The following is a 14,408-nucleotide window of genomic DNA, read 5'->3' as shown; positions in this document are numbered from 1 at the left end:
TGAAGCTCCAATACTTTGGCCACCTGATGTGAAGAGCCGACTCATTGGAAAAGACCCTGATGCTCAGAAAGACTGAAGGGAGAAGGGGATGACAGAAGATGAGATAGTTGGATGGCATCATCCTCCAGGAGTTGGTAACGGACAGGGAAGCCTGGCATGCTGCAGTCCATGAAGCTGCAAAGAGTCGGACACAACTGAGCGACTGAACTGAACTAAAATAACTGTTAAAGGCAAACTGCTTGTCCTTGGAAACCACATCTTCAAAGGCAGCTTCTCAAAAGTACAGCCTACTTACCCTAGAATCAGTTGAGATGAATATTAATGCAGATTACTAGGCTCTAAGATGACTAATTTAAAATCTCTGGACTTGTGACCCAGAAATCTGAATTTTAAAAGCACTCTTACTGATTTTTATTTTCAACTTGAGTTTAATCTGGCATCTCTAATTCCATCAATCACCATGTTCCCACATATATTTCTCTTCTCCCACGGTGAGAGCTGGGACTCCCAAAATACGAATACCTGTAGTCATTTGTTCTATCCTACGACGCACACTGATTACTGAGGAAGGCTTTCTTATCTCTCCTTGCTATTCTTTGGAATTCTGCATTCAGATGCTTATATCTTTCCTTTTCTCCTTTGCCTTTACCTTCTCTTCTTTTCTCAACTATTTGTAAGACGTCCTCAGACAACCATTTTGCCTTTTTGCACTTCTTTTTCATGGGGATGGTCTTGATCACTGCCTCCTGTACAATGTCTTTAACCTCTGTCCATAGTTCTTCAGACACTCTGTCCATCAGATCTAATCCCTTGAATCTGTTTGTCACTTCCACTGTATAATCGTAAGAGATTTAATTTAGGTTCTAAGTGAATGGGCTAGTGGTTTTCTCTACTTTCTTCATTTAAGTCTGAATTTTCCAATAAGGAGTTCATGATCTGAGCCACAGTCAGCTCCCAATCTTGTTTCTGTTGACTGTATATAGCTTCTCCATCTTCAGCTGCAAAGATTATAATCAATCTGATTTCGGTATTGACCATCTGGTGATGTTCATGTGTAGAGTCTTCTCTTGTGTTGTTGCAAGAGGGTGTCTGTTATGACCAGTGCGTTCTCTTGGCAAAACTCTATTAGCCTTTGCCCTGCTTCACTTTGTGCTCCAAGGGCAAACCTGCCTGTTACTCCAGGTGTTTCTTGACTTCCTACTTTTGCATTCCAGTCCCCTATAATGAAAAGGACATCTTTTGGGGGTGTTAGTTCTAGAAGGTCCTCTAGGTCTTCAGAACCGTTCAACTTCAGGTTCTTCAGCATTAGTGGTTGGGCATAGACTTGGATTACCATGATACTGAATGGTTTGCCTTGGAAACGAACAGAGATCATTCTGTCATTTTTGAGATTGCACCCAAGTACTGCATTTCAGACTCTTTTGTTGACTATGAGGGCTACTCCATTTCTTCTAAGGGATTCTTGCCCACAATAGTAGATACAATGGTCACCTGAATTAAATTTGCCCATTCCTGTCCATTTTAGTTCGCTGATTCCTAAAACGTCGATGTTCACATCTTGCCATCTCCTGTTTGATCACTTCCAATTGACTGGTTCCAAGTTGGAAAAGGAGTATGTATATTGTCATCCTGTCACAAACGAGAAAGGTGTCTATTGTCACCCTACTTATCTGACTTATATGCAGGGTACTGTATGAGAAATGCCAGGCTGGATGAAGCACAAGCTGGAATCAAGATTGCCGGGAGAAATATCAATAACCTCAGTTAGGCAGATGACACCCCCTTAAGGCAGAAAGCAAAGAGGAATTAAAGAGTCTCTTGATAAAAGTGAAAGAGGAGAGTGAAAAAGCTGGCTTAAAAGTCAACATGCAAAAAACTAAGATCATGGAATCCGGTTCCATCATTTTATGGCAAATAGATGGGGAAACAATAGAAACAGTGACAGACTTTATTTTCTTGGGCTCCCCAATCACTGCAGATGGTGACTGCAGCTATGAAATTAAAAGACGCTTACTCCTTGGAAGAAAAGCTATGACCAACCTAGACAGCATATTAAAAAGCAGAGACATTACTTTGCTGACAAATGGGTCCATCTAGTCAGAGTTATGGTTTTTCCAGTAGTCATGTATGGATATGAAAGTTGGACTGTAAAGAAAGCTGGGCACTGAAGAATTGATGCTTTTGAACTGTGGATTAAAAGGAGAATTGGAGGAGACTCTTGAGAGTCCCTTGAACTGCAAGGAGATCAAACCACTCAATCCCAAAGGACACTGACCCTGAATATTCATTGGAAGGACTGATACTGAAGCAGAAGTTCCAGTATTTTGGCCATCTGATGCAAAGAGCTGACTCATCAGAAAAGACCCTGATGCTGGAAAACACTGAGGGCAGGAGGAGAAGGAAGTGAGAAAGGATGAGATGGTTGGACAGCATCATCAACTCAACAGATGAGTCTGAGCAAACTTCAGGAGATAGGGAAGGACAGGGAAGCCTGGCGTGCTGCAGTCCATGGGATTGCAGAGTTGAACACAAGTGAGCAACTAAACAACAACAACAAAAACCAGAACACAATAATCAAGGTCAAGGATCAAGAAGAGATGACCACAAAAGTCTAGGAACAATGGATTTTAAGAAAATAAGCAAACATCTCAGTCTAGAGAGAATCCAGAAGACCGACTGAACAACAACTGTGTATATGTGCTGTGTGCTTAGTCACTCAGTCGTGTCTGACTCTTTGCAATCCCATGGACTGTAGCCTGCCAGGCTCCTCTGTCCATGGGGATCTTTAGGCAAAAATACTAGAGTGCATTGCCAAGCTCTCCTCCAGGGGATCTTCCCAACCCAGAGATCGAACCCAGGTCTCCCAAACTGCAAGCAGATTCTTTATGGTCTGAGCCACCAGGGAAACCCAAGAATACTGGAGTGGGTAACCTATCTTTTCACCAGGGTATCTTCCCAACCCAGATATAGAACCACAGTCTGCTGCATTGCAGGCAGATTATTTACTAGCTGAGTTACAACTATTACTACTTTTATTCAGTTTTAAGATTTTTTTTAAACCTTTTTTTATTTCCTTACATATAGTTTTTGAATGTGTGAAACACTTAAGATGTTTTAAAACTCAAAACTATATAAAAAGGTACACTCACAATCTCATTCCATTCTCTCTCTCTTCTACCTCAGTTCTATACATACCTATATTTACTGTATTTCTAGTTTATTACTCCTAAATTTCTTTTTACAATAAGCAAATACATAATATACTCTTATTTCTTTTTCCTTCACTCAGAAAAGTAGAATATACCCCACATACCAATACCACTCTTTCATATTTTTCTTTTACTACCTTAAATTCCAACAACAGGTTAGCTTTCTTCAGTAAGGTGGATAGCACGAAAATCTAAATTCCTTTTCTTCTAGTTCAGATTATAAAATCATTCAATTATAGAAACTTATATAGTTTTTTGAACTGTCATGGATTATTCAAAGGATTGTTTTTAATATGTAATCTCCCTTCAATGCCTTGGCACAAAATGAAAGGGAGTTCACCTAAATTTGGGGCTTCCCTTGTGGCTCAGCTGGTAAAGAATCCGCCTGCAATGCGGGAGACCTGGGTTTGATCCCTAGGTTGGGAAGATCCCCTGGAGAAGGGAAAGGCTACCCACTCCAGTATTCTGGCCTGGACAATTCCAGGGACTGTACAGCCCATGGGGTCGCAGAGTCGGACACAACTAAGTGACTTTCACTTCACCTAAATATTAAAATTCTATTTGAATCTTTTAAGCAAGCACAGCAACATTTTCTCCTTTGGGTAACTTTAACTGTCTCTATGTTTCTGGAAAGATGGATGACAACTGCTTTAGGATCTTTATTCAACTCTCATTTCATGCAACACAAGCTAATTTCACAAATTCTACATGACCTTCCCTAACCCATCTCCTCCATACCTGAAGAAGAAATAGTGAACAGAAAATTGCACAAGCAATGTTAAACAAATCTAAAGACCATGAATGGGAACTTTTAAACATGAAAAGAGAGATAAGACCTTGGCAAAGGAGAAGATAAATCACTTTCCATGTATCTCCATTTCAAATGTTCAAAATATTACATTTCTATGTTTACAAAAATAAAACTTAAAAGTAATTATGGCCAGTTCTAGGCTCCTAAAATTGGGTCGAAGAAAACTTTTTAAAAAAGAATAATTATGAAATAGCAATCCCTGGAAATACTAAATGGCTTCCTAATATAAAAAACTGAACCAGATAATCTCCTCGGCATATCCTTTAGTTCTAAAAAGCAGCATTGTTTCTCCACCTATTCCCATTTTTCTCCTTCATTACATTCAAACCATGTATCTTCCAGGTAAAATATCACTATTTCTAAACCAGTTTCAGACCATAACTTGGTCTGGCCAGCAGCCAGAAATACAACAGACCGAATCTGGCACTCACAGGTGGACTCAGATGAAATAAGATCTCTGAACAAAAAACTCTAAGTTCTATAATAGTGCTGTGTGCTAAGTCTCTTAGTCATGTCCAGCTCTTTGTGACCCCACGGACTGCAGCCCGCAAGGCTCCTCTGTCCATGGGATTCATTCTCTTCCAAGCAAGAATACTGGAGTGGGTTGCCATTTCCTCTTCCAGGGGATCTTCCCAACCCAGGGATCGAACCCACGTCTCTTGTATCTCTTGCACTGGCAGGCGGGTTCTTTGCCGCAGGTTCCACCTGGTAATAGAGTTATTAATAAAACATATAGAAACACAAAAGATGACTTCTACATGGAGAAAAGAGGTTACATATGAGCTTAAAGAATAAACAGAATAAAGCTAACAGAAAAAAGGGCGAGAAAGTCTAAGGACAAGTAAGAGAAAAAAGCAAGAAATCAAAATATCTTTATCTAGGAAAACTAATAGGTGGGACTAGATAGAAGAAGAAAGAGTATATGAGAGGGAACTAACAAAAGATAAAGCTAGGAAAGAAAGCTGGAACCAGGATGCTGGCTTTCATTCAAACTGCATTTATTAAGGCTTACTAAATGGAAGTATGGAAGAAGGCAATGGCACCCCACTCCAGTACTCCTGCCTGGAAAATCTCATGGACGGAGGAGCCTGGAAGGCTGCAGTCCATGGGGTCGCTCTGGGTTGGACACGACTGAGCGACTTTACTTTCACTTTTCACTTTCATGCATTGGAGAAGGAAATGGCAACCCACTCCAGTGTTCTTGCCTAGAGAATCCCAGGGACGGAGGAGCCTGGTGGGCTGCCGTCTATGGGGTCACACAGAGTCAGACATGACTGAAGTGACTTAGTAGCAGCAGCAGCAGCAAACAGAAGTACTATGCTGGGGCATGGAATAGAGGAAGAGATTAAAAAAAAAATCCCTTCCCATAAGGCACTTGGTTATCTGGCACAGTACAGAGCACATCATTGGTACACAGTAATTTAGTAAATGCCTTTAATAAATACATTTAAACAAAAAAGACAAAGATGTTAAGACAGGAAAGATTAAGAGAAGCAAGTGTAACTACCAGCTGATGGCACCTCTGTAAACCCCCTTCTTCCACATGCACATAAACAAATACACACACCTCCACAAAGCACACAACTGGATAACTCCTACATAAGAATATGAATGCAACATGTGTAGATACAAAAGAAAGTTGAATTATCCATTGTATAACGTAAGTTAGGCAGGTAACTACCCTGAAGGTTCCTGAAAAAGCTTAGGTGAGGAAGTAGGACTTCTTAAAAAGGTAGCTGATTCTAGAGCTGGGACAGGAAAGGTATAAGATGAGCCTGGAACATCTTGTGGAGTCACAAAGTTAAGAAGTAAACAAAAGAATTGAACCATATATCAACAGTTACAGGAGCCAACTTGTTAAGAGCTCCCAATGGCAAAAGCAGCACCAATTTGAAGAACAAATAACAGCAATACAAAAAATAAATATCCATGGGTGCCAACTATTACAAATAATGATTGAATGAATGAATAAATAAACAAAAGGGGAAGTAGGGATAAGTTTTTTTTTTACAGAAGAATCCCAATTAATATGGGAGGAATAAAAGAAAAGAGAAAATCACAGCTAAAAAACAAAAACTGCTGTAATGATCTACCAATGAAAGCTGAAATGAATAAAGTTTTAAGGAAAAAACAGGGTACTTGCATGCCAAAGTATCTCCCCCAAAACACAATTTACAAAGTCATAAATAGTAACTTCGTAGTGGAGAAACCTGACAGACACCATCTTAACCAAAGAACCAAGGTCAACATTATCAGTAATAAGATATACTGACGTCAAGATACCCCGATATGACTGATATACAGAAAAGGACACATCATTTCTGTATTATCCCTCCCCAAAATGCACTACCCTCAATCTAATCAAGAAAATATAAGACATATCCAAACCAAGGAACATTCTACAAAATACCAGACAAGTACTTTTCAAAAGTGTCAAGTATTCTTCAAAAGTGTCAAGATCATTATAGGCAAAAAAAGATGAGGAACAGTTACAGATTGAAGAAGCCTAAGGAGACATGACAATGACAACAAAATGCAATGTGGGATCCTAGATTAGATCCTGAAATGAATCCTGGAACATAAAAAGACATAAGTGGAAAAATTGGTGAAATCTGAATAAAGTCTGTAATGTACTTAGAAGCTAACAGTACTGCTAAGTCAAAAGTATTATTTCTTAGTTTTGTTAATGGTTAGTTATATAAGGTGTTACCATGGAGGAACTGGCTGAAGGATATACAGGAATGCTTTGTACTACTTATGTAACTCTTCTGTAAATCTAGAATTCTTTCAAAATAAAGGTTTTTTAAAAATCTTGGGTCGTGAAAACAATACTAGTTGCAATACTATGTTGGTTTTTTCGAACCTTAGACTCTCAACTTACCTGAACTGTGGGTACGGTTTTCCAGTGATTGCTACTTTATCTCTACTCCCACTTCATGCTATGCTCTTGCAATAAAGTTCTAACAAATTAATATTCTACCAAAAATAGTTATTCATCAAACTAAAAACATTTCTTTTACATCCTAAAAATGACTAGTAATCAGAATTTCACCTTTAATTACATAAACCTCCACAAAGCTTTACCTTCAGTAGAAGCCAATATTGTTCTTGTTCACAGTATAAAAATAAAAACTTAAATAAAATCCTTACCTTCCAACCACTGCCAGCCTCTCTATAATATGGGAAGTTATCACAAATCCACTGGTAGATCTCACTCAGAGTCATTTTCTTTTTGGGTGAGCTATTGATTGCAAATGTAATGAGGCTGGCATAGCTGTATGGAGGTTTCCCATCTTTGTGCTGTTGGACTTCTTCCTGGTCCAGGGTTGTATTTGGGTCAAGGAGTGCGTTCTTCTTGGAAATTCCGGTTCCATGTGCATTTTGTGCAGCATCAGATTTTTGGATGGCTGCTCTCATGGTGAGCTGTGGTAACCAGTCCATAGATGTTAGGCTGCTCTCCAGTTCAGATGTCATCCTGAAGGTAAATAGACTCCTTAGTCAATATCAAGGAAAGAACCCCTGCTTCTCAAAATATCCAATATTCACAAATCTAGGACTTCCAAAGTGAGGGAAAGCCTGAGTTAAATCTGGAGGAAAAAGATTGAGTATATTAATGACCAAACCAAATATTTAAGGGATTACATTTCCAATTTTTTTTCTTAATTTCTTCCTCTCCAAAACAACAAATTTGGTTTGAAACTATACAAGAGACAGAACAATGCAAACATACAAAGTGTAAAAATTTTTATGTCAGTTTTCTTAAAACAACTATCTGTCACTTTGAACAGATAGACAGGATCACAGTGTGAAAAAAAAAAAAATCTGTCTGCAGTCCAGCTCTTTACTCACCAACACCACAGGCCCTTTTAAAACTTAAGACTACATATCTGGCATTTCTTTTACATAAATTTTAGGGAAATCATACAAAAGAATACCAAAAGTAAAGTGTAGACAAGAGGTCAGAGAAGTAACTGAGAAACAGGCACAGGAATTTACATGGAGGAAAGAAGGTATAGCTGAGCAGGTGGGAGGTAGGAAGAGTAAAGCAGGGTAGACAAGAATAGCAAGGAGACAAGCTAGCTGGGGGAGTTGACCGAAAAGAGGAATGCAAACTCAAGGACACAGATGAAATACAGAAATGGAGAATAGGCAGCACCACGCGGTTTAAAAAAAAAAAGTCAAAGAACAAGCTTTAAAAAACTAAGATCTGGGAGTATAGGATATAAGAGATAAAGTCACATAAATGAAAAGCAGGAAAAGAAGCATTAAAAACTCAAGGACAGGCTTACAAAAACATCCAGTAATCCAGTAATCTGGATTCTGTAATCTCTCTCTCTCCAAGGCCGAAAAATTTCAAACCATTACCACTCAAAGAAAGAAAAAACAACACCTGCCAGGTTAACACATATTCTGGAGAGAGAAGGAAGCTGCCCTAAGAATGAAAGATAAAATAAAACAAAGCTTGACACTTCACACTAGCATGGCTAACTTTCAACAAGGGCTACAAACTTTCCTATCCTGGGATCAAAGAAGCAGGAAAAGTGAGCCTGACAACAAAGCAGAGAGGCATGAAAGACTTCTAACTGATATGAAAATAAAGGAAAAAAGAAAACAAAATAGGAAATTTAAAATATCTCAGTAAAAAGAAAAAACTGTGGCAAAGAAAATCCCACATATACCCTTCATTCCAAATGGCCACAGGCAAAAAACAATCTACACTTTGTGCTTAGGATCTGAACTTCTGGAAGGCAATGTAGAACTGATAAAGAACAGATTCTAGAGTCAAGTAGACCAGAATTCAAGTACATAATCTACCAGTTACTATCTGTGAGACTATGAAAATGTTAGTATCTCTAAACCCCATCTCATCTGTGAAATGAAACAATAATAATGCTTATGGTTAAAATACTACTTTGAGAATTAAAAATTAAATGGGTAACTTACACTAGGAAGAAACACTCAATAAGTGTTAGTTAATAATATTGCTCTAGGAGTATCTAGGGAAGGTACTAATGAACCATAAAGTAAACAAGATCAAGCAATCGAGAGACAGCCATGAGGATTCTATCTGCATTACCAGATATTCTTTTTCTTATATTCTGATTAACAGTTTTACATTTTTCATTCTCCCTTCCCATCTCTACAGTATGCATTCCTCTGAAACCTGAACTTTAAATTCCTCTATACAGCACCTTCAGAGATCTAAAAAAAAAACCTCACCCTCCTGTTCTACAATCTCAGCCAGAAACGTCTGTTTCCAGAATGAAATAAGTTATAGAAACTTGTGGAATAAGAAGCCAAGATAATTTAGAGATCACAGAATGTCAAAGAGTAGGCAAAGTACCCTAGAGATCAGAGAACAATCGCTTCAATCTAAAGATGAAAAACAAATTCATACAAATAGTTAACAGCAGAACTAAAACCAGAGCTCAGAGCTCCTGATGCCCAGTCTAGCAGTTTTTCTACCATACTTACTTGTAATATTAGAATAATAGTATCTACCTCTCGCTGACATAAAGTACAGTGACTGGCAAACAATAAACAGGCAATAAATATTAGCTCTTGGTGGTGGTGATAACAGTATTGATAGTTGCTGCTATTATCATTCACATTTTATTCTACAAGCATTGGCTATTATACCAGGCTGTCATCGTATTGGTCTCAATTAAGTCTCTACCAAACAGCTTTATTTTGTTCAAATTCCCCACGCAGCTAGTCATATACATTTTCAAAGATAATGTAAAAGTACATTGCAAACTGGAATATAACAGATATTGCGGATGCTTCCTATTGAAAATCATCTTTAACTTCTGTTTCCTTCCACCAGTGCCACTGACTTTATGAGAATCTCAGTAATAAAACATGAACATACAGTAAGTAGGTACTTAATACTGTTATAACATTTAATAAGAATTTGTGATTACACATGTATACAAGATTATTCTAGAGTAAAATTTTATACACACAGCAATTAAGATAAAATTTTTATCCTCTAGGAACCTATACTCCAATTAGGAAAGTCAAATACAAGAAAGAGTTGAAAAAGAGCTATGGGTTCTGTAATGGTTCAGAAAAAAGTAGAAGACAACATGGGCTGCAGCCTTAAGAAACAGAAGAACTTTAGCTAAGACTTGAAGTAAGTTAAGATCTAAATAGGCTGGAAAGAATTTGTGCCTAGTCAAAGACATCATGAGTAAAAAGTATTCCATTGTTGTGCTTATGTCTACTAGTTCTAATTTGAAGTAGACTATAAAAATCTCTCTTAAATTTAAAATCTGAAAAACTGGGTTTCTGTTTTCTTTGCTGTTTGTTCAATTTTACATATCCTTGGTGGGGAGATAAAAAGTGTCTCCATTGTTGCTGCTTAGGCTGGTTGCTGCAGTGGTTCTCTACTGAGAAGACAAAAAAATGACCATTAGATTTGGCCAGATCATCAAGTAACTTTAGAAAGAAACCTCTCAATGGAATGGTGATGACAGAAGTCCACTTGTATAAGAGAACAGATGGTGGCAGATTTAAAAACAGCAGGAGAGGCTCTGAGGAATCTGGTTATGGAAATCTGGTTAAGAAATGTCAGGCCCTCATTACCTCACCTCATTCCAAAAGCTTCCTAGCTGGCCTTGTAGGCTCTGATTCCTCCCTGCTAAGCACCTCCAGGGTCCATGCATATACTCCAAGAGAGAAGTCAGCAATGTTTTCCTGCCACTGTGCCCCGAAACTTTCAATGGTTCCTCTTCTCCTATTATACTAATTCTAAATGCCTCATTTTCAACTACATTAGCTTTCATTTACCTTTTGTTAATCCTTCTTGATAAATTTCTAGAGCAATTATAACCTCAGTTTGGCTCAACCATGCTGTTTTCACATGTACAATTACATCATAAGCTTTCTATCCTCACTTCCTTTTCCACCCCCCGCTCCAGAAAGTCTTGTCAATCTACTCTTCTCATTCTCCATCTCCTAAATTGAACTAGATCTTACCCCTACAGATTATAAATACTTCTATTACAGAACTTACACAGAATTAAATTATCTTTAACTCTCTCATGAGGCCATGAGCTCCTTAGAAGAAGGAATTTTCTGATTCTTTTCTGCTCCTGCAATGCCTATGAATATAGTGGGTAAAGGGTGCTTAAATGATCAGAATAGTGACTATCCAATGAAGGTGGGTATGCTCCTCCCCAAACAAACAAGATCAAACATGTTTTCAAGCTAAAAGGAAGAGGTAAAAGAAAAGAGGACTCAACAGTATGAGGAAGGAAAACCACAGGACTGAAGTCCTTTATGAACTGGAAAAAAATGTGACTCAGCACAGACTGACAAGTAGCACTACACAGAGACAGAAAGTTCTACTACAAGAGGAGAGAAAAATGGGGAGACGGAAGTAAAGGTAAGAAGATAATGTTACTTGCAGGATAAAGCAAGGCATGAAGAAATTATGTCTGAAGTTCTTAAATCTATAATGGTATCTATTGCTTAAAAGGAGTTGCATGAGGAATTTTCTCTGCATACAATGAAAAGGTAAAGAGTATCAAGATCTAACAACTCCACCATACAGGAGGAAAAAAGGGGTTCTGACCTCACTTAATGACATACTGCCAATGATATGCTCACAAATTCGCATTTTAGCTACTTCAGCCTGTTGCTTGGCTTCCCTCTGTAATTTCTCTAATACCTGAGGAGTAACCAAAGCTTACAAAGAAAAAGTTCAAGACTTCAATAGGATTGAAAAGGTGGGAAATGGGTAGAGGTACTGTTGGCTTTCCTAAATGGACCTAAGAGGAAGACATCAAGGAAGACATCAAGGAAAATAAGAGTAATGAGTATTATGATTTTGTGACCTAGATATGCCTGAATGTTCCCCCTCCATTCCTTGCCATTTTATCTTAAGACCTGGTATCATGTGAAAAACTGAGCAACTGGGAACTTAAAAGAAATCCTTGTAATTACCACAGTAGTAATTCTGATCACATGCATCTCAGGGGGTCAAAATACATATATATACTTAAACATTTTAAAACATAATTCCTGTTACTGCATCTCAGCATTCAAGGCAATCAGAAGCAAGGTCGATGGCAGAGACCACTAACTACCACCTAATACCTGTTGTGGCCTTCTTCCTTAAGACTACAACCCAAATTTTATTCTGGATACTATTACACCTTTTGCCCTATCCTGAATGTGGATACAACAGCTAGTGTGCCAACAGTCATCTTTGGCCATAAAGTGATCTGTGGAAATGGAAGTCATATGCTGAAGGCATGGAGCAGAAAGAAGGGATCTGGGTCCCTGATTTTTTGGTGAACCAACTGTGAAGCTGCCATCCTAGTCCTGAACTGCTACCTTCCAGACTTTTTATGTTTGCTGTTGCTCAGTCGCTAAGTCATGCCTGACTGTTGCGACCCCATGGACTGTAGTCTGCCAGGCTTCTCTGTGCATAGTATTTTCCAGGCAAGAATACTGGAGTGCGTTGCCATTTCCTTTAATGCCAAGTGAGGAATCGAACCCATATCTCCTGCACTGTAGGCGGATTCTTTACTGCTGAGCTACCAGGGAAGTTTTACGTGTTTAAGTACTATAAAAAGAACTCTACCAGCAGGTGAACGCAACTACTAACAAACATGGAATCTGGGACACGGAAGTGAAGCGATACAAGTAATAGGACCTAAAATAAGACCAAAACAATGTTGTAAAGTTAAAAAAAAAAAAAAAATTTAAAATAAATATTTATAATAGTAAAAATTGAAAATAACCTAGATATTCAGTAGAAATAAATTATGATACATACATAAAATAGGAAAAAAAAAAAAAGACACTCTCTTAGAGGAGAGGATGAGGTAAACATTAAGAACTCTAAAACTGCAGGATGGAAAGTTGGTAACACTTATTAAAGTGACAAAGGATTTGGTCAAATTGTCACCTACTGTAAATGGAAAACAGATCATATGCCAACTGAGGCTATATAGCAAGTAGAGAATTACTATAGGAAAAATTGAGAATACTGGCATGTGTTGCCTCCTTCTAGTTAATTAAAACAAAGTCCTAAAAGAAAAATTAACTTCAAATAGAGTTGCAAGCAGAGATGGAGAAAACGCAGATTTGCTAAGGGAGGTACTCTCTGCTCATGGCCTGCAGTTCAAGATAAAAGTCCTACAATTGGAAGTCCTACATGGTTGAAAAAAAAAAAAAACACATACTGCTTCTGAAAGAGCCAACCGAAGTAACTGACTGATGGCTGCAAAACTGCAGCCTTAGCAATAGAGAAGAGTGTTGTCTTGCCAAACAAAAGCAATGTTGTGAGGTGCTGACTTTCTACCCAAGACTATTACACCTCAATGGCCTCACCAGCGCCATCATTCCCTCAGGAGGTAAAAGAACTTGGACGGGGGAAAATATAACCTTTATTTCTACTAACTTGTAACTGAAACTAAGCACTTTCTTTAATTAGGAAAGTAGACAACAAATCACAGTAGCATTAACAGTACCCATGACTCTGCCATCAACAAAAATCACTAATATATTCATATACTGTGATAAATGTTACAGAATCTCAACTTTTTAAATTCACTACTTCAAATTTATGACAGTGTATTAAGATTTGCCATTAGATTTTTTATTTAATGTGTTAATTCAAAGATACATATATTACTGTTATAAAGTTAATATTTTGCTAATATAATTAATTGGTTTCTTTTATAATCCTAAGTATATTATTTTATGAATTTTGAGACCTTATTCTGAGAAGTGTCTACAGGTTTCACCAGACTTTGAAGGGATTCCATGGCACCAGAAGGTTAGAAGTCCCTGGGGTAAGTTCCAAGCACAGAGGGCAGAGTCTTCACATTAAAAAATTCTGCCTAGGCATGTCCTTTGGCTCAAAGTAGCAAAAAGTCTAGAAAATTAAGCTTTTTAAAATAACTGTATGGGGGCAGGGGGATGCCTAGACTGCAAAAGTCTCTTAGGTATCCAAAATAATACCCAAGCTAATCAGTAAGAAGTGAGCTATAAAGTTGTGCATTTCCCAGAAAGGGCATCTTCACCCATACCCACCTCAGATGTGGCCACAAGGTGAGCCCCTTCAGAAGGCACAGGGAACAATGCAGAGCCCAAAAGCAGAATCAAGGAACTTATTATACTGTCATGGCATGAGGCTCTGCCACTGCTACCCAGGAAGATTTTATAATCAATATGGCCTAGTGAGTATTTTGTGCTTCTCATTATCCCATTTTCTAACTAATGGCTTTTATTGCTTTTATTCTATTCCTTCTCCTCTACCATAAACCAAGAAGCCACTCTGGGATCTAATGAAAGTGAAAGCACCCAGAGAGCTTAGAATTTCAGCTGGATATAATAAATGAATAAAATTCTAGGTTGTTTCTCTTGGGAAA

The 14,408-nt window shown here is 38.0% G+C and overlaps 1 protein-coding gene across 7 annotated transcripts in view; it reads right to left on the bottom strand.

Annotated features, from left to right (window-relative positions):
* The window catches only part of FOXJ3 (forkhead box J3), a 125,320-nt gene that overhangs the window by 70,849 nt on the left and 40,063 nt on the right, over window positions 1-14,408 (bottom strand). For 6 of the 7 annotated variants that reach the window (XM_005204917.4, XM_059885180.1, XM_005204916.4 and 3 more), the window contains one exon: window positions 7,171-7,495. In XM_005204917.4, coding sequence (XP_005204974.1) covers window positions 7,171-7,495 — 325 coding nt within the window. Of the gene's footprint in view, window positions 1-7,170; window positions 7,514-14,408 lie in introns of all 7 variants that reach the window. The other variant, XM_059885181.1, reaches the window with a different exon arrangement.

The sequence above is a fragment of the Bos taurus genome, chromosome 3 (genome assembly GCF_002263795.3).
Source record: "Bos taurus isolate L1 Dominette 01449 registration number 42190680 breed Hereford chromosome 3, ARS-UCD2.0, whole genome shotgun sequence".
Taxonomy (NCBI): domain Eukaryota; kingdom Metazoa; phylum Chordata; class Mammalia; order Artiodactyla; family Bovidae; genus Bos; species Bos taurus.
The sequence above is the reverse complement of the archived record's forward strand: the minus strand, read 5'-3'. Positions and strand labels throughout refer to the sequence as shown.